The 17735-nt window shown below is 36.4% G+C and overlaps 3 protein-coding genes across 9 annotated transcripts in view; 2 read left to right on the top strand and 1 right to left on the bottom strand.

Moving 5' to 3' along the window:
* Positions 1-45: 45 nt before the first annotated feature.
* Positions 46-9925, bottom strand: LOC107218378 (NHL repeat-containing protein 2). Of its 4 annotated transcripts, none has more exons than XM_046737409.1 (10): positions 9815-9925; positions 7428-7618; positions 5498-5664; positions 4328-4487; positions 3716-4131; positions 3333-3562; positions 3021-3246; positions 1958-2152; positions 1398-1511; positions 46-638 (listed from the first exon to the last, which is right to left on the bottom strand). In XM_046737409.1, the coding sequence occupies exons 2-10, from the start codon at positions 7585-7587 to the stop codon at positions 249-251; spliced, it is 2058 nt and encodes a 685-aa protein (XP_046593365.1). In that variant the 5' UTR covers positions 7588-7618; positions 9815-9925; the 3' UTR covers positions 46-248. The 4 variants fall into 4 exon arrangements, with proteins under 4 accessions (XP_046593365.1, XP_015511713.2, XP_046593366.1 ...); XM_015656227.2 differs by lacking the exon at positions 9815-9925 and adding an exon at positions 7993-8153; XM_046737410.1 differs by lacking the exon at positions 9815-9925 and adding an exon at positions 7744-7936.
* Positions 9926-9977: 52 nt separating this feature from the next.
* On the top strand, positions 9978-13405 carry LOC107218366. 3 transcript variants are annotated; one of them, XM_015656213.2, is made up of 4 exons: positions 9978-10098; positions 10178-10614; positions 10813-11247; positions 11735-13402. In XM_015656213.2, the coding sequence occupies exons 2-4, from the start codon at positions 10363-10365 to the stop codon at positions 12203-12205; spliced, it is 1158 nt and encodes a 385-aa protein (XP_015511699.2). In that variant the 5' UTR covers positions 9978-10098; positions 10178-10362; the 3' UTR covers positions 12206-13402. The 3 variants fall into 3 exon arrangements, with proteins under 3 accessions (XP_015511699.2, XP_046593376.1, XP_046593375.1); XM_046737420.1 differs by having other exon boundaries at positions 9981-10614; positions 10813-11266; positions 11735-13405; XM_046737419.1 differs by having other exon boundaries at positions 9981-10731; positions 11735-13403.
* A 917-nt stretch (positions 13406-14322) lies between these two features.
* The window catches only part of LOC107225249 (protein hu-li tai shao), a 64884-nt gene continuing 61471 nt past the window's right edge, over positions 14323-17735 (top strand). The window contains exon 1 of one of the 2 annotated variants that reach the window (XM_046738845.1): positions 14323-14653. The gene's annotated coding sequence lies outside the window, so the exon portion shown is untranslated. Of the gene's footprint in view, positions 14654-15260; positions 15699-17735 lie in introns of those variants that run through there. The other variant, XM_046738846.1, reaches the window with a different exon arrangement.

Genomic DNA, 17735 nt, shown 5'->3' with positions numbered 1-17735 from the left:
GAGTTAACTCAATTTGGATAAATTCCAAGAACAAAAATGCCAGAATTTATCAAATGTAGACGTTTATATTTTCATTATAAAAATATTATTGTTCTATAAAGTTGAATATAACAGTTAGTGTGCGATGCGACTTAAGAGACATTCAGGGAATTCTGAAGGCAAGGTAATTATTGCCACATTTCCATTTAACCTAAATATGTTTGTGTTAATGAAGCATGTTTATATCCTATTAAATGTGAAATAAGTGTTCATTCAATTTCTAATATTTCGTTAAGCTTGACGTTTGATTGTGCTTTTGAATTTCTACGTATGGTAAATACCAAGTCTAATTTTTTTGGTATACATTCATCAGTCTTGCACGTTATTATATCTAAACTAATGATGAATTCCACTGTCAATTCTCCTTTGGGTATATTCAGAGTTATCGGAGTTTTCAAATCACCTTTAGAAGCTTGGGTAGTCCATTTGTCTGGCAAATTTACCGACCATCTTTGGGGAGCATCTGAATTAAGCTTGAGATCGTTCATGAACTTTACGTCCAATGCAATCTCCAAGTTACCACCGTCTGAACTAACTTCTGCATCAAATTTGTAAGTACCATCAGAATGCGTTGTTTCACTTGGCAAATCAACAGAGATCTGTAACGTTTGGTCAGTAAACATTAAACTGTTTCAAGAAAAGCAGCGATTTTTCATTCCAACTATTGCCAACACAAAGCTGTAATATTAATTTTTGCCAAAATTTCGAATATTCAACTCAAGTGTAAGAGGTACCGCACACTATGTAACTACCTTCTACTTAAATTAAATATAAAAATCCATTCTTTTATTATTTAGTCAGAAAAATTGTGTCAAAACAGAAAAAATATTAATTTTTATGAAGGAATTATTCAGATAAAATCGTAAAATGTTGTTTCTGTATAAATGATGGAAATGTTCAAATTCGACATTTTTGTTTTAATCATTGCATTTGACCCGGAAAAATCTTTAAGAAAGTAGATGGATTGTTTTTGCAATTGGAATTCAAACATATATCAATTGCTCAAAAGTAAACAACTAAAATGCTAAGAAAATAAAATTTCATCAACAGTTTTTATTCTTTACCTCAAAATTAATGGAAGGGTAGAAATTTTCATTTTCTCTGATGTACCACATTTACATGAAAAATAGTCAAATGGCATGAGGCATGTCGTAGACTTGAGCTAAAAAATCAAAATTACAAGAGGATATCATTTTTGGCAAAAATTAACGTTCTAAACTTTGCATGGGCAAAAAAAGGTGTTTTCTATTAACAGTGCAGTAAACATTAATTACTAATTAGATGCTTTAAAATGAACGTTAACAATTTGTACTCTACTAGTAACTATGTGTAAGTCAACACATCATTAGATATCTTACGGTGTCAATTTTATTGTCCTCCAAGTTTATAGACACAATACGGTGGTTATTAGTGTCAGCGACGTAAATGATTCTGCTGCCTAGATGTACAGCTAATCCGCTTGGTTCATCAAACTGAAAGAAGTATCGAGAACCGTGTAAAGAATAAATGAAAAATCCAATCTTTTCAATACTGCTGCAATAATGCGATGAAGTGGTACCGTACAAAAAAATGAATGTTCATGTTTAATTTTACTGTTATGATATGAGGTCTCAAAAATGTTAAGGTCCGCTAAACTTCTATCAAACCATAATATATAAAAATAGTTAAATCTTGATAGGTGGCTTTTGGTTTGGAGCTTGGTGTCTGTGTCATGATATATGAATTTAGAATTACAACTGAGAAATCTCAGCCTTATTGGGTTATTGTTAAGAGCACCAGCCTTTTTATGTCTACGTTATCTGGATTAATTACAGAAAAGTAAGTGCAATAGCATCGAAGGAAAAATGAACAGATAATAAACTAGAAGACTGTGAATGTAATAATACAATGTGATCACTTTCATTCAAAATTCACACACCTTGTGGTTTGCAGTTGGTTTTCCGGCTCCGTAAAGAGTGCGACAGTTTCCAAGGAGATCGACTTTTTTTATTTTATGATTGTATGTATCTGCAATATATACAACCGAATCAACGGAATCCCAAGCCAAACCTAACGGGTGCTGTAGCTTTGCTGTACATTGCCTTCCATCTATGTCTCCAAAGTCATGTAAATTCTAAAACAGTTGGAAGCAATATTTTTATTCTAAAAGTAATAGTGCCACCCATATGTATTCGGAATTCTTACGGGTTATCATATATTTTTTTAAATAGCGTAAATTGAGAAGCGTATGTTGACGATACTGTGTGAAACAAAAATGGTTTCCTATTTAATTATCCCCACATCTGGTCATACACCAGTTTACAACACTGTCTAGAACTTTTTATGCATAAATCTCTGATGTTTGATCAGATTTTCAGTTCCTTTCACTAGGGAGGTTTGTTGGCCAAAAATCTATACTTCTTATGAATTTTATTAAGAGATAATCATACATTGAGTATTTGTCAAATTATGATATTTGCAAACCGTGAAGATCTCTAACAATACGAGAACTGAAAATACTGGTATCATGAACATAAAGTGCGTGGTTGAATGTTTAATTTACAACATTGCACCGATAATAATTATAATGAATATAACGAATGGCAATAATGAATTAACTATTTATTGACACAAAAAACTTCGTTTTAGTGACTTTGTAGAAAATAGGCTCCTGAATAACATTAGTGATCAGAAAAAGTAATTGAACAAAACTGTAAAATTTACAAATTATGAAGCGATTTGATATAAAGCGTCGATATCTGAGCTTTTGTTGATAGTTCCAGTATTTTCAATTCTTGTATTTTCAAAGAGATCCTGATAGCTTACAAGTATAAAAATTTGGTAAATACTCAATGTATAACTATCTCATGAGAAAATTAATAAAAAGTATCATATTCTCATCAACCAATCTTCTTCATTTGAGAATGTCCAAATTCTTCTCAACTTTTAAGATTTGTAACGAACCTGCTAGTTCACTTAAAAAAAAATTGCAGTTCATTTACCCCAGGATTCCTATCACCGCCGCATACACCAGAAACTTTTCCATCATCCAAGTGAACAACTCTGACAGAACTGCTCTCACTGTCTGCGAAAAAAAGCATATTCTTTTCCCTTGCCAACGCTAAGCCCGAGGGTTGGGCTAGGCCAGCAGCATGAGGATAAGAGTTATTACGATTTTCTTCTCTCCCACTTCCGACTATTGCGATACAGGTACCTGCCATTATTGATCTGCAATGTGGAAAAAGAAAACGTTATACCATTGGGTACGGCGATAATATTGAAAAAAAAGAAGCTGCAGAGACTTAAAAACACACTTCTTTTTCCACCATATAGTGTCTTCCAAGAAGAAGCCCCATATCTGATGTGTGCCTGCAATGGCAATCATCAAGACTGGCACAGATTTTTCTTCCTGCTTATGGTGATGTATCGCCACATCCCATGGGGAAGATAGGCTCTGAGCCTTACCAACATTTCCTCCAACATAATCATGGCTTTGTTCACCTGTACCTACCAATGTTGTCACTGTTTGCAAAACAAGGTCGATCTGCAAATAGCAAAGGACATTTCCTTAATTTCAAAAGTTTCAATTATTCGTGTGTAAGATGACTGAGTTCTTAGTACCAGATGTCGTAAGTCACTTAATTTTTGAAGAAGAAGCGACCACGGTAAAGTATTTTTAATTATCAGGTTTCCCTACTTTTCTAATTGCGTGATTTTCTGTATCCGCAACGAAAATTTCATCCCCGAGACTGCAAATTCCTTGCGGCGCATTAAATCTAGCAGTTTGAAAATTGCCATCTCTAAAAGCAGGAGCGTATCCACCCACAACATGTTCGACCTTCCCTTTAAGGTCCATGATCAAAATCCTATTATTTCCTGTGTCAGCGATGACCATTCTGTCCTTATTTTTAATATTAGCCAAATGTATCTTGCCAGGAAATAAGAGAGTATCTTTTGAGACCGGTAGCAAATGTTGTGATGGCTTTAGCGGTAAAGAATGATCAGATATTTCATTCAAAGACTTGAAATACGCAAGGGCAACTTTAATGTACAAGAACATTTCTTCTCTGTGTCCTTCGCCAACTAAGGCAAACAGTGGTTGTCCCTTTGGTCCTGCAAAAATTCATACTGGGTTTGAAATCTGTTTTTAGGCTACACGCATTGACGAGTCCTAATTACTGAAAATTGATAGATAACGAATCACGTAAATCATATGAAGTCGAGGTGGCAACAGACCGGGAAATCCAAGAATAGCCAGGGAATTCTATTTCAGCAAAATTGTTACCATTCACCCTGGAAGTTTACTTACCTAAAATCACTAAACTGGGCCAACAGACAATTCCAATGTCTTGCCACATAGAAAGTTTGGCATCATTAACAACAGGATGTGCAATATTGTATCTCTGAACAGCAGCTAAAATTTTACTCGAATCCTTTTCATTGGCAAACTTTGCACTGTGAACACCGATCTATGAGAAAAGTTAATTTAACAAAGATATCGGAAATATTCAATAGAACTTTAATATTGTTGTATTAGTATGAGACTGGTATTATAAAGAACACTATCGATGAATCTTATGAAGAAGTGATCTTAGATGGAATCATTTCAAAACAGCATTTAATGTATGCTACCTTTGACTGGATAAATAATCACTGTTATCTAAGACATATATTTTCAAGGAACCAAATGAACTTGGTTGTAACAGAATAGTGAGATACACGAAATTGAAGAAAATAATATCAATATCACTGTTGATACCAGTTAATATTAAATAAGAACATTTTAAATTCTCAAGAAGTTGACCAATGGCTTTCGAATAAATAATTGATGCGCCCAACACAAATCACAAAAACCTTCATCGTTAATTGATTGTCGGGATAAATTTTTCCGCAAGATAAATCATGAAATTCCAAACAGCGAATTACATTACAACGTACTACTGACTGTGGAAAAGGTATAGGGGAAAAGAAAATAACGAATATCAGCTGTATAACAGCACGAAGATCAAGAAGCCTCTCTTATTCAATTCAGATGAAAGCACGTAAGCTGTTTCAATGAATTTAAGTCTGTTCAACTATCCACTACGATATGTTGAGTGCCAATGTAGATTGCGCTTGAACTTAGAAGTCGGACACTGTAATTATTTTGAAAATGGACCATAGTCATAAAGTAGAGATTACATAACCATGATAAACAACCCAAAGACTTTCCATAATTGTGTCCACAAAATTGAATTTGAAGTGAATGGTCAAGGCTTGTTCCATTGAAAACTGTTGACTACAGTGGTCAGTTTGTTGATGCGAAAAAATTACAGCCAGTGCAAAGAGCTAGGTGAATATTTTGGTCAACAGATCTTGGACTTCTCGCAAATTATTTACAGTTTTGTGCTAATTCATGAAAGGAAATTCACATGATTAGTCAGTCAGATAAACCGATGAAGCAGTCAAAGGTCTGTACGAATAGAAACAAGGTACTAACAACAACAAGGCCATCCTCGATAGAAAATTTTTTCTCAAGAGCAGCCAAGTCTGGTAATATATGCATGCAATTGATACAGCAGTAGGTGAAGAAGTCGAGAACGCATATTTTCCCAGTGAGGTCCTGGCGCATAGAGATACTCCGCGAGACGTTGAACCATTCTAAGCCTATAAAAGTATAAATAAAAATGCAAATATTAATGTTAGGCATGTAAACAAAGAGAGAAGGACAAAATAACATCTTCCCGTTGAGTAAATAACGTTTATTTGTTCCAATCATTTTATATTAATCACTGTTTATTAGATTACAGGTTTTGGTCTAGATTGTTAGATGAAATCAGTCTTCAAGGGGTAAATCATATTTCTCATGCAAACTGGCGATCGTGACTCCATTTGCTCTGGCCATTGCTCCAAGGATGATTTGAGCGGCGTCTTTAATATCGTTATACTTATGAAGCTGATGCATCGTGTGTTCCATTGAAGATCCATCAGTTCCTTTGGCTTTCAGCTGTTTTAACTCTTGGTCAAGCTTCTGTTCTGTTTCCAAAAGCTCTTGATACTCCTTTGTAATTTCAGCCCTAGATTCTTCATCTGACTTGTAATTCAATGACTTTTTTAATAGCTTCACGTCCGGGGATGACATTAGGAGTAAAGACTAGAATACCTGTGATGTAGGAATGTTCAACTACTTTGAATGTGAAAGTGGTGAATTACAAAAAAAATTGCATTTTCCACAAAAAAACCATAGGCAAAATCTATGGAATAATCTAAGGAAACATCATTTTCAATCTAAACGTTTGCCATAAAACCTTTTGATGAGCTATGTGTACCGTGGTCATTTTGTAGAATTTAATGTATGAAAATGTTACACATATGAAAAATTGTTGGTAAATTCACATGAAAATGTACAAGGTGCAACTTGTTCGGAGTGACTTGTGAAATTGTCTCAAGTTAACGTGGTCAAAGAAAAACGGTTTTGGGCCAATGAGGGTACAGCTGATTTTCAGCTTTGACAAGTGGCGAACTACCATTTCTCAATGTTTGACAAAGTATTTGAAGATTACAGCTTACTGGTTTGGATAGATGTTTTGAGTTCATTATTATCACCATCATTAATGTTTTCTAATACTTTTCCAAAGATGGATGAACATGATTTTGAACGAATTACAGATTTTTCAAAAATTTTTGAAAGTATAAACATCTTCATTATGCCATATTTGTAGAAAAATGTATAGATATAGAGAAGAATTTCATGAAATTTTGTGTTATAGCAGTGCGGATAAAATATATTTTTGGTTTAAAAAAAAATGCACTCTTCACAATATCAAAGAATCGTTCAAGTAATTCGTTCGATGACTTTGCAAAGAATGGAAACATTGATATACGTAAGTCGTAGCATTATTAGAACAGTGGGGAAAAATTTGACTATAAACAAAACTTGTCTTTCGCAGATAGTATTTAGATAACAATTGTACGTAAAAAAAAGTTGACAGAACTTGCAGTAAAATTCGTATAGTGAAACAAAGATGTGTCACACTACAGTAACAAACACAAAATTTGTTTCACTGGAATGACTTGTGACAATGAAAGCTAACCTATAAATTAAATTCCATTCACATCCAGCAAACATATTAACTTCGATTGTGCTTGCATCTAGAGTGAAAAAACCTAAAGATTGGGTAATTTATCGCAATTAATTGCCCTAGATTTTCAAACTGTGACAGTGTTTAGAATTATTACAGAGTACAGCGTTGAAGAAAAATAAATTCCGCTAGGCTATATTGTAATACATTGTTAAACGTCGAGTCATGGCAAGATTTTTGGCATCAGACATAACGATGACAATGTTATCGTTTTATTTTTCAGCCAAGGTTGCTCCCTGTGTTAATCAGAAACAGATGAGGATCGTCACAAGCACAAGAAAAACATACCTTTTTGAAACTCGTTGGTATACGCGTCCTTCGCAGCGTATTTCTTGATATGCCGTAGAGCTATCTTCTCTTTTTCTCGAGGGTTCGTGACGCTCGTCACCTCTTGTCGTACCTCGATAGACACTTGTGTTAAATCTTCAATAACTTCACGGACGTTCATTTTTTCAGCACCGCTATCGCTGGTCCAGAAACTGTAAAGTTTATTCCAAATCATCCACTCGCACGTTCATTAATAGACTCTCAAGTAATGACGAAGAAAATCAACTGAGTTATCACAAGTCACAACCACAAACACGCCTAACTGACGTAAGCCTACGTGAGATTATGCAGCTTCGTCGCATATTTTATCTGATGGTGAATATCATTGGGCTTCCATTACGGTTCTTCCTATTTGTTGAACCCAATACGCAACGCTTTGTATAGCCTTCTAAAATCTAACTCACATTCTCTTAATTACTAAAATGATAAGTTATTTGACGACTTGAAGCCTCGTCATTTTGTGAGTTAGTAAACACCAAAGCAACCGGCATATCTAGATCTGGTCACTTAGTTTCATACAACTTACGAACGAGAAAGAAACGGAGTTCTTTTCAACAGGCGCAGACACCCGTAGCTCATCATGTTTGACAAATTTTTCAACTAGACGTCACGTTTTCAACGCAATACGTATTGTCTTTTACTGCTGAAATTTAAAAGTTCTAATTCGCTGTGACAGATTAGCATGTTGGAGACGTAGACCTGAGCCTGGTGATATGCAACAACGCATACATAAAGTTGCATAACTTTCGGAACATAAGGCGTGTGAATCCGGCATTTATAGACTCTTGAAGCGACAATCCTATTGGTCGATCCTTAGCTACTACGTCTCCGTCGCACGGTCAAATAACGGTATACGAAACGGATTAACCAAGCTCAATAATGTTACATAATTGATGTATTTTCCATTCCTTTAAGTCCGTGCTTATAATGATCAGGACTGTGCTATGTAAGGTGAGTTGCCTATAATACGGCGCTATGCTTGTTAGTACTCCCATAGAGCTCTAGGCATAGCAGCATAAGTAGAATAGATATGAAAAAGTACATACCGGTGTTGCATTATTTTTGAATTTCTAATTGAAAACTACGATTGATGGCATTCATTTTTAACGGTAGTGATGAAATTCACGTTAACAAGAAATTGTAAACGAGTTTATTAAATTGAAAAGAAGTAATTTTTATTTAACTTTTTGGAATTGCGAAAATAAAAAATGATCATCAACTTAATTACTCGAAATAGGAAAATGAAATATAATTTCATATTCGAATGATCGAATTAAGAAAATAAAGGGTGATTCCAAATGTGGATGTTTAAATTAGAAAAATGAATTAATACTTCTTTACTCAATGTTTTGGAAGAAAATGAAAACTAGTCCCTAGTTTAAATTTTTTATTTGAAAGTTCAAAAATAATTCTTAATTCAATTCCAGAGTTGAAAAATAAAAAATAATTCTTAATTTAATATTTCGAATTATAAAAAAATCTCAACCAATTTTTTGAATTAAATAGGTAAAAAACAATTCAGAATTAAATTATTGTGTTGACAGGGTAGTACACTTTAACGTTAACAATTATGATGGGTTAAGAATATATGATATGAATTGCAGTATAATATGAAGTAAGTAGTATGATACATTGTAGTTTGATTTAATGTATCTGGTATAATGCATGCTGTGTGCAGTCCTGCGTCACTTCTAAAAATCGCTTCCATGATTGCACTTGTAAGCTATATTGCCTGTACATATGGCGCCATTGAAGATCAGCATGGTTCATTTGCAGTGCGCATGTATCGGCAGTATTCTTTAAAACTCCGCAACAACTCCGCAATACTTACGACAATTCGAAAAAATATTAAAGAAATGCTACCGCTTTTTACAGGAATGCTGAGCAGTAGAATAAGCGATACCGCATTACAGTTTGTGGCGAAATGTGTTGTAACAAAGATTTGCGATGCATTTCGAGAGGCGAAACAAGATATAACAAAACACCACAGCAAAATAAGCAGGGATATAAAAATTATTAGGTACATCGCATATCCATCGTAATGATGCAACTACGAGTCTCGTAAAAGAATCTCTATATGACTGTATTAATGCTTTCTAACCTTCGGTATAAGTTACGTTTTGTACCACGTTCTCAATATTCATGAGTCGAATTCAGTAGTTAGACAGAATATCCCAGTTTGCTTTCATCTCAAGATTATAGCATTGAGCTTAGATTTGTTAAATACATGCATAATAATAATAATGAACGAGGATAAAACATGATAGTAAATATTATGGTCGAATGTTATCAAGCGCTCAATGCAAACATGGACTGCAGTATTAACGTGTTGTAAACGCTTAACATACTTTATTTCCAGGAAGCTGCAGCAAAAATCGACGTTTGTAGATGAAGATTTATTTTTGATGTGATGTCACGTTTCGTGACGTCGATACGACGAAATCGAGTAGATGAGCTGTACCTAGACACTTAAATAAACGAAGTCTAGCAGTGCGGCCATTTTGTACCGAACCGGATAACAAAATCTCACATCTCTATCTATTCTTTTATATTCTATAGTTATTATCGGGAAGTAAGAGGATTGTGGTCTGTCGCTCCCAAACCAAAACGAAACTGTGTCGTCTCCATTTAGGTGCAAATAATGACAGATTAATCACATATCATAGACATGGTCAGGAATTAGCTCTCCACTTACTAGATTCTGCTCATAGTGTCTCTGGGTAAGCCAATCAGAGCCGCGTGGAAGTTTCGTAACCTTACTCGCAGATATCGCCTGTCAGAACGGTGCCGTCACAGGAGCCGTGTAATTTGCACCCTGTTTTGCGGTATTCGACGAACATTGGTGCGCCTACAATACTCAACGCGAGTTGAAGTATTTAGAGGAAAAGAAACAGAAATGGGAAAACGATGCCATGTGAAAAATTGTCAGACTGGACACACTGTAGATGGTATCACGGTATCAGACTACTCCGTTTTCAGGGTTCCGCAAAACCCCATTACTCGCGAAAAGTGGATATCATTTTTAAAATTGCACGGGAGTGGGCGTACTAATCGAAAAAATCTTCACGTATGCGAGAGGCATTTTCCAGAGAAATACGTTGAAAAAGAGTATAAATGTATCGACAGCGATGGAAATCCACTGCTCGAGGTGAGAACATTAAAGATTTATGATATATATATATCGGAGAAAGAAGTGTGTTAACTACCCTGAGTGTGGCGGATTGCTGCCTGCGTTATTCTCTCAGAAGACTCGACAATTCAATAGGTGTGTGAAAACATAAGGCAAATTACAGTTTTGATATCGCTTTTCATCACTGACACACTATGCGTTCTTTTTATATTACAGCGCAAATTTCTGAAAGTTAGACTGGCGTATGGCGCCGTTCCCATATATCCTGCCCAACAAGAGGTGAATGTTGTCCCAGGAAAGTCTACAGTGGACTCCTCATTATTGAAAGATGTAACCAATACTGCTAATATGGATGACGAAGAACACCCAGAGATTATAGCAAAAGATGTTAACGAGTCTATGGAAGAATTGATGATTTGCACCAGTTCCGATGAGTCTATTGAGGAAGAAATAATTGATGAGCCAAATCAAGTATTTTACCGGCACAATGAAATTTTATTTTACGAAGTATTTAGTGAGGCATCAACCCTGCAACTACCAGATAAATCGTGGGGCATTCATCGAGTTGAAACTCCAAGAAAGACAATCTGTGTTACTCAGATGGAAAGAATGCCGAGTGAGAAAGAAGCACCACTTGTAGCAGTGAAACAGGTGAAATTTCCATATCAGTGTTAGTATGAGATTGAAGTTGGTAACATAGCATTACAAATTGTTTTAAAAATTAGTATTATGCAACTGTAATGGGTTTTGAAGGATTTGAATGTGTCAAATATGATTATGGTTTACTTTATTATGGTTCACTGAATTTCAGACTAACCTTAAATTGTAAAATCACCATTTCTTTCAAAAAATGCATTATTTCATCAACATTGCAACTACAAACCTGTGTGTTGATTAGATATTATTAAAAATATTTCGTGAAAGTGGCTACTCATACTTGAGGAGTTGGCCGTACTACACAATAGCGCACAATGCAAAATTACCTTCAATAGCTTGAGTACCTACTTTCATTGCATATACGGTTAACCCTTATGATCATACAGTTTCACTGATCAAATTCACGTTTAAATATATCTTCCAAATGCATCAAATACGTATTTTCCAGGTTATTTCACTGTTCACGATGTTTCTTTTACAGATTGTGTTTTACGAGAATCTAAATTTTAACACGTACATTTACGATCGATCAATCCCCATACCAAAAGCAAATCCAAAGACCACCAGGGACATGGAATCTCTCATTGCATATTTCCATGCTATCAAAGTGTGTAGGGGAGGCCCACCTGTCGCGATGTATAAGGGTATTGTCCTTCGATGCGCATATAAGGATAAGATAAATAGATGGCGACACAACCTTTGTCCATTAAAAACACATGGTGAAAATATGTGTAAATATTGTGTTAAAGTATATAGAAATGCAGATGCTTGTATCTTTTTCAAAACAAAGGGACATATACCACGATCACATCTGTTACCTTCTACGAAAAAAACGATAGCAATATTAAGAAAGTTGAAACGCAGTCAAATTCAAACACTCTACCGTAATCAAGTGAAATTGTCCCAGATAAACGAAATGTTAACAGTTCTTTATCGAAGAGAAATGTCTTAATAGAATAACATAAAAACGTGATGGCATAGTTCAATATAGCTAAAAGTCAAAAAATATTTTGCGGTGTACACTCACATATACAGAAAAATCAAGTGATTTTAGCTATTATTCAGTAATAGTGTTCAACGTAATTCTATTATGCATTATTAGAACCTCATTATTGTACGGAATTTATGGACTTGCAATGCACTACAGTTCAAAATAATTAATTCTAAAATGACTGATCAGAACTCTTAAAAAAAACTAAAGTCAATTGAAGACTAAATTCACGAGTAATAAATCGACTTCAATTTTGTTCATAATTGGTGAATCATCCGTACAATCCGTTATACATCAATTGTCTACATTAATAATAAATACTTATATAAATTCAACGTTTAAATTTTATAAAGTACAGCTATTTTCGTACCTAAGGCATAAAGTATCACACTTGTGGTGCGAACAATATTTTTCCTCCTACGTAGGCGTAAACGGGATTTATCGGTTCGCTGCGCGGGTGTAAAATCCTGCTTTATACCTACTATAACAAAAAATCTATTTCAGACTGTTGAAGGCAACAAAATATTGTATAGCTTTTAAAATCATATGTTACCGATCAGTTAGAATTTACCACTAGGTCTATGTGTTCGTATGTACAGTACTGATACGAAACAAGCAGATCCTTTATTTGCTATATTGTGACGTAATCGAAAATCTGAAGACTGACATTATAGCCTTTGCATATGATATGTATGGTTCAAGTGTCAAAGGTATATTCATACATACATGAGGATTTTACTCACATGTATTATGTTGTAGATAATTAATTTTAATAAAGCCAATCTATTATATTTCAAAAAAGTTTGTGTGTTTCATACTTGATTTTTTGCACTGTTTTTGACATCTTCGTTCTCGATTGAAAATATTTATTCACAAAACTCTTGTACATTTATCCAGAAAATTGCAAATTATAAATACCCAGTACTTGTGAGCAAGTGAGCCAATATCAGTCCTGGCAGAACTGAACGTTAATTAGAATTCATGTGAAAAAATTAATTTGAAATATATGAAATTTTAAGATGAATCCTCTAATTTGAAATGCCAAAGCCAAGCAATGAGACCTATCCTTAGTACAATATACACATTACACAAGCTGTAACGTCCTATTACAATCCTATTGGAAGCGCAACTCTATTTAGTTACAGTAGAAAATGCTTATAGAAATCATTTGTTGGTGTTGTTTTGCTGATTTTTGACGTTGTGATTAAACCTTTAACTAATAACATCGAGTAATCCTAATGATATTAATAACAAATTTCCTAAAATATATTTATAAATATACATTAGCCCCTCCTTAAATTTATTATCAAGTTTGATTTGCCTATATGTAATCGTTGGTTGATCGTTCTAGATGACTGACATTCCCAATCGCCAAAAATTGAACCGTTTATGTGTGGAGTGGAAAAAAATTAGCAAGGGATGGACTTTTGAGAATTCATCTAAGGGTATCTCAGGTATTTTGTTTTGTACCACTGGCATCTCGTATAAAGTGCAATTTAAAAGCCTCGTATTCGTGTTCAGTAACGAATGGTCCCACGTTACGTTACATCGATTTGATTCAGCGCATGCGTAATATCAACCGATCACGTGGACGGTTTCAACACTGTTGATTGAATCAAGAGGAATATCCTAGATTTTATTCGCTGTTCGATGGATGTCTTATGTACCGCGTCAAACCGATTTGATGTGGATATGCTCAATAAACGATCCTGTATAATTAAGGTGAGATTCCATGGGCAGCAAAAGGTAGCAGCAGTTTGGTAAGTTACTAAATGTTACTAGCATCTGTCTATTGGTTTGACGCAGCAACATCGTTGCTCATTAAATGCTTAGAGCATGTACAGTAATTAAATGTCATACGTTTGCTACTCTGTTGTTCGGATGAATGAACTTAAAGCAGCAAAAACTTGCGCCGAAAGTGCTAGTAACTTTCAGTGAATTGAGTAAAAATGAGTCGGTCGGTAAAGATGAGATTTTCTCTTCACAGTCATTCGCGATATTTTGTTTTGGCGCTGCGCGAAGCGGTCATTTCCGGTACGAAATATAGTACCGGGACGGGAGTATAGAATATTGTATTGCATTGAAAAAATGGTTACATATGGACATGGATGAACGTTCGTGCGCGTTGAATGAGTATGAGATGCAAAGCAGATAACGCGTGAATGATCGTGAATAAAAATCTAATTCCAAACATCACCGGAGTTCGTTAATGCGTAAAAGATCGTGCGATGATCTCTCTCGAAATTATAACACTACGTTACTCGACTCAAAGCGAGGAGTTTGACGGTTGACATTTTCCACGCGCTGGGGAGTCCGTCCGTCCAACGGAACGGCCAGTCACCCGGAGTACCGAGGATACTGATTAGGCGAGAGTTTGCGGCCTTCGTTATCCGCAGGATTAGAATACACGTGAGTCATTTCCACATTGTACTACGATAGCTAGGTTAAGGGGTAATCGACCCGCCCATTCTCCCTGAATCCTCACCCGTCACACTCCCTGTACATACAAAGCCGAAAACTGAGCCAGGCATCAGGGGTGTGTCTCGCTCTCGGGTGTCGTAGGCTAATCGTAAGAGTGCCGACACAGCCATCGAGTCGACTGTATATTCACCGACATCCAACCGCCTCGCACTGATAATCATACATGTATCATTGACGACTGTGCAATTGGGTATAACACCCTTTGCAGAGTCTCGAATTCAAAATATTCGACAAATATACCGATCGCCGCCATTGGCTGTTGGTTGGTCGGCATCGACGTTGATGCGGCCAATATCCAGGGACGGTTGATCATGCGCGTATTTCCGACCTGTCATCGAGCGACTGCACAAGGCCAGTCGCTTTTTGCAGCAATTTCGTCTTTCGGCGTGTTGACATCGCCGCCGTAACGAAATTCGTTCAAAAAATAGTGGATTCAGCCGAAGCGATGCGCTCGCGCCCCACCCCGAGTCCTTCCGTTGAGCGGATTTTCTCCCCCCTCCCGGCGTTCAACCATCGCTGCTTCGGTCACGAAAACTGAGCCAAATCGCTCTGGGATACCGCGGTGCGAGGTCGCGTGCTTCTGCCGGTTTCACGAATATACGTACACACATCATCATACGCGGTGCACGCGTAGGTACAGACGAGAATTTGATTAATATGAGTTACGACCGTTGCTATCGACGCGCTAATTCCAGTTGTCTCCTTGTTAATACTTGGTTAAATTTGTGATAAAGTAACGAGTTGCTGTTAATTCTTATTTACTTAAGTGGTGGTGTCGAGTGCGCGGAGTGATCTCTATATATATATCTCTCTCTTTCATTCACTTTTATCCTTTTCTCCGCGACTTATGTATTAGCTCATACTGTGCTAGGTATATGAAAGTGGCTTCCAGGTATTTGTTGATTTATTAATCCATCGCCGTGGACCTACGGTTTAAGTGACTACGACGGTAACGGCACACGGTCATCTCAAGGTGCGTGCCTACTTTTTACTCCTTCGTTACTCATTTATTTTAGGTATACTCTCGACGGCGTTGTTGGCTGTGGGCCGCCACATCGAATATCAATGCCCAACTGTTCACGATGATTTTTCGAATCTTCACTGCTATTCGCACGTTCTGTAATCTCGCAATCTCGCCAACTCACGCGCAACAGATTTCTTGGTTTTTTGCAAATTAGTTGGCTCTAGTTCTTCGTTCGGAATCGATGCCCCGAATCTCGAGCTGTCAGTGAATTAATTTCAGATTGCCGAATACGTTACAGGTACAACGTATTTTTGAACTTGTTTCGCTTTGTCGTTACCCGATGTATCGGTGTTGTATTTCTTGGCATTACAAGCGAAGCGATGCCCTTTCGGATCTGGTTCAACTGCTAATTCGGATTCAAATATTTTCACACGGCGAGACCGAGCGGTTCATTGCTGATTTCTCGTTTCGGTAAAGCTTTCTCATACCATCTGCATCTCGATTAATACTCACGAAGTTGATCCGGATTCGCTCTTAAAAAATTATGCGTAGATCAATATTCTTTCACAACAAACGTTCCCATTTTTGCAATGGATCACAATCGAGTTTCAAATTTCGCTTGAAAATTAATCGTACACCTTAGAACGAATCGTCGAAGTCTATTATGCAACACAACGGTAAAATTATTCAAGAAATGTAAAATTTAAACGTTTATTTCAGGTAAAAGAATTTTCTTTCTTTTGTAGACTATCTAGGGCAAAGCGATAGAATTTGAGTTCATACAACTCGGCATCACCCTATTTTTGTCCTTTGACCATCGCTAGTCATTGACGTGCTTGCAGTATTTGCCCATGATCAGATAACGGCAGCTTGCTATGCAGTTTTGGAAAAAATCGAAGGTTTGTCTGAAATTCAGTAAACCATTACGAAAGAAGACATACTTGCTAGACTGTTACAGATTAGGGCAAAATTTTTTTTTCCGTTTTTGGTGGTGAAATTTAAAGTAAAGAAATCAAACTTTGATGAAACATCCAATTTTCTAATGGTCCGAAACCCAGGGTTCAAAATTCCGAAAGGACCAAATGCTAAACGGGCATAACGCCGATAAGTCGAAAGTTCCTAAAGTGCTAAAATGAGAAATTTAAAAACTTTTAAACGTCCAAATTCCTAATGATCGAAAATGTTCAGTTCCCTAAATTTCCGGCTTGGTGAAATTTTACGACTTGGGTCTTTCTTTGTTTAGGATTTTCGACATGTTTACGTTCGGAATCCTGGTCATTCTGATTTTCGGTTTTTCTGATTTTTTACACCCACTCGTTGAGTAAACTACGCCCTGTGAATGTACATTAATTTTCGGAACTTTTCTCCATCGTAACTTGAATTTTCGGAATCGCGTTTCGTAACTTTGAGCCGTCGGGTATTCGAGCATTCGAAACTTTGTTGTTTCATAAAAGTTTGATTTCCAATGCTTCAAATTTCGCCACGAAATAATTCGGAATTAGACGCTTTCGGAACTTCACCCCCGCCCTGAGTATATCCATGCAAGGATACGTTATTCGAATGTGAAAAAGTGACAAGTTGCGATGCATCTCTTATCGTTAAACTCGCGTCGTCGATCCTATACTCCACAGGATTATCTTTACGATGAAAACTAACGTTAAGACCTTTATCCAGCGAATAAATAACATTTCGAAAAAATACTCACATATCGCATACCGCGTACCTTCAAAGTGATTTTAACGTTGAAAAACGGTGAATATCTTTGGACGTTTCGTTATTTCAATATCTTAATTCTGTTAACAAGTTGGGCGTCGTCGTGTGTCAGGCGTAGTATTTTTCTGGCTTCTCGCGTGTCGCACATGCTCTGCCTGTCTGTCAGGCTATCGATTCCATTCAACTACGTGTATGGGCATATTCGATGTACGGGGGACCGTTTTTCGACCCTCATATCCGGACTAACTTGACGGTGGGACAAAACACGGGGTGAAACGCGTGACGGCGCGGAACCGACGATAGCGGCCTTTTTACAAAACCACGTTTATCTAC

The sequence above is a fragment of the Neodiprion lecontei genome, chromosome 4, assembly GCF_021901455.1.
Source record: "Neodiprion lecontei isolate iyNeoLeco1 chromosome 4, iyNeoLeco1.1, whole genome shotgun sequence".
In the NCBI taxonomy this organism is placed as follows: domain Eukaryota; kingdom Metazoa; phylum Arthropoda; class Insecta; order Hymenoptera; family Diprionidae; genus Neodiprion; species Neodiprion lecontei.
Note: the sequence above shows the minus strand (reverse complement) of the source record. Positions and strands in the feature narration are given on the sequence as shown.

Bases quoted from the DNA above. Each gene is read 5' to 3' on its own strand.
- LOC107218378 (XM_015656227.2), bottom strand. From the start codon at position 8,048: ATGATGAGCTACGGGTGTCTGCGCCTGTTGAAAAGAACTCCGTTTCTT. The intron at 4,488-5,497 runs GTTAGTACCTTG...CTTTTCTCATAG, and splicing joins TCGAGGATGGCCTTGTTGTT to ATCGGTGTTCACAGTGCAAA. The intron at 3,563-3,715 runs GTAGGGAAACCT...TGCTATTTGCAG, and splicing joins AAAATCACGCAATTAGAAAA to ATCGACCTTGTTTTGCAAAC.
- LOC107218366 (XM_015656213.2), top strand. From the start codon at position 10,363: ATGGGAAAACGATGCCATGTGAAAAATTGTCAGACTGGACACACTGTA. The intron at 10,615-10,812 runs GTGAGAACATTA...TTTATATTACAG, and splicing joins ATGGAAATCCACTGCTCGAG to CGCAAATTTCTGAAAGTTAG. The intron at 11,248-11,734 runs GTGAAATTTCCA...TTTCTTTTACAG, and splicing joins CACTTGTAGCAGTGAAACAG to ATTGTGTTTTACGAGAATCT.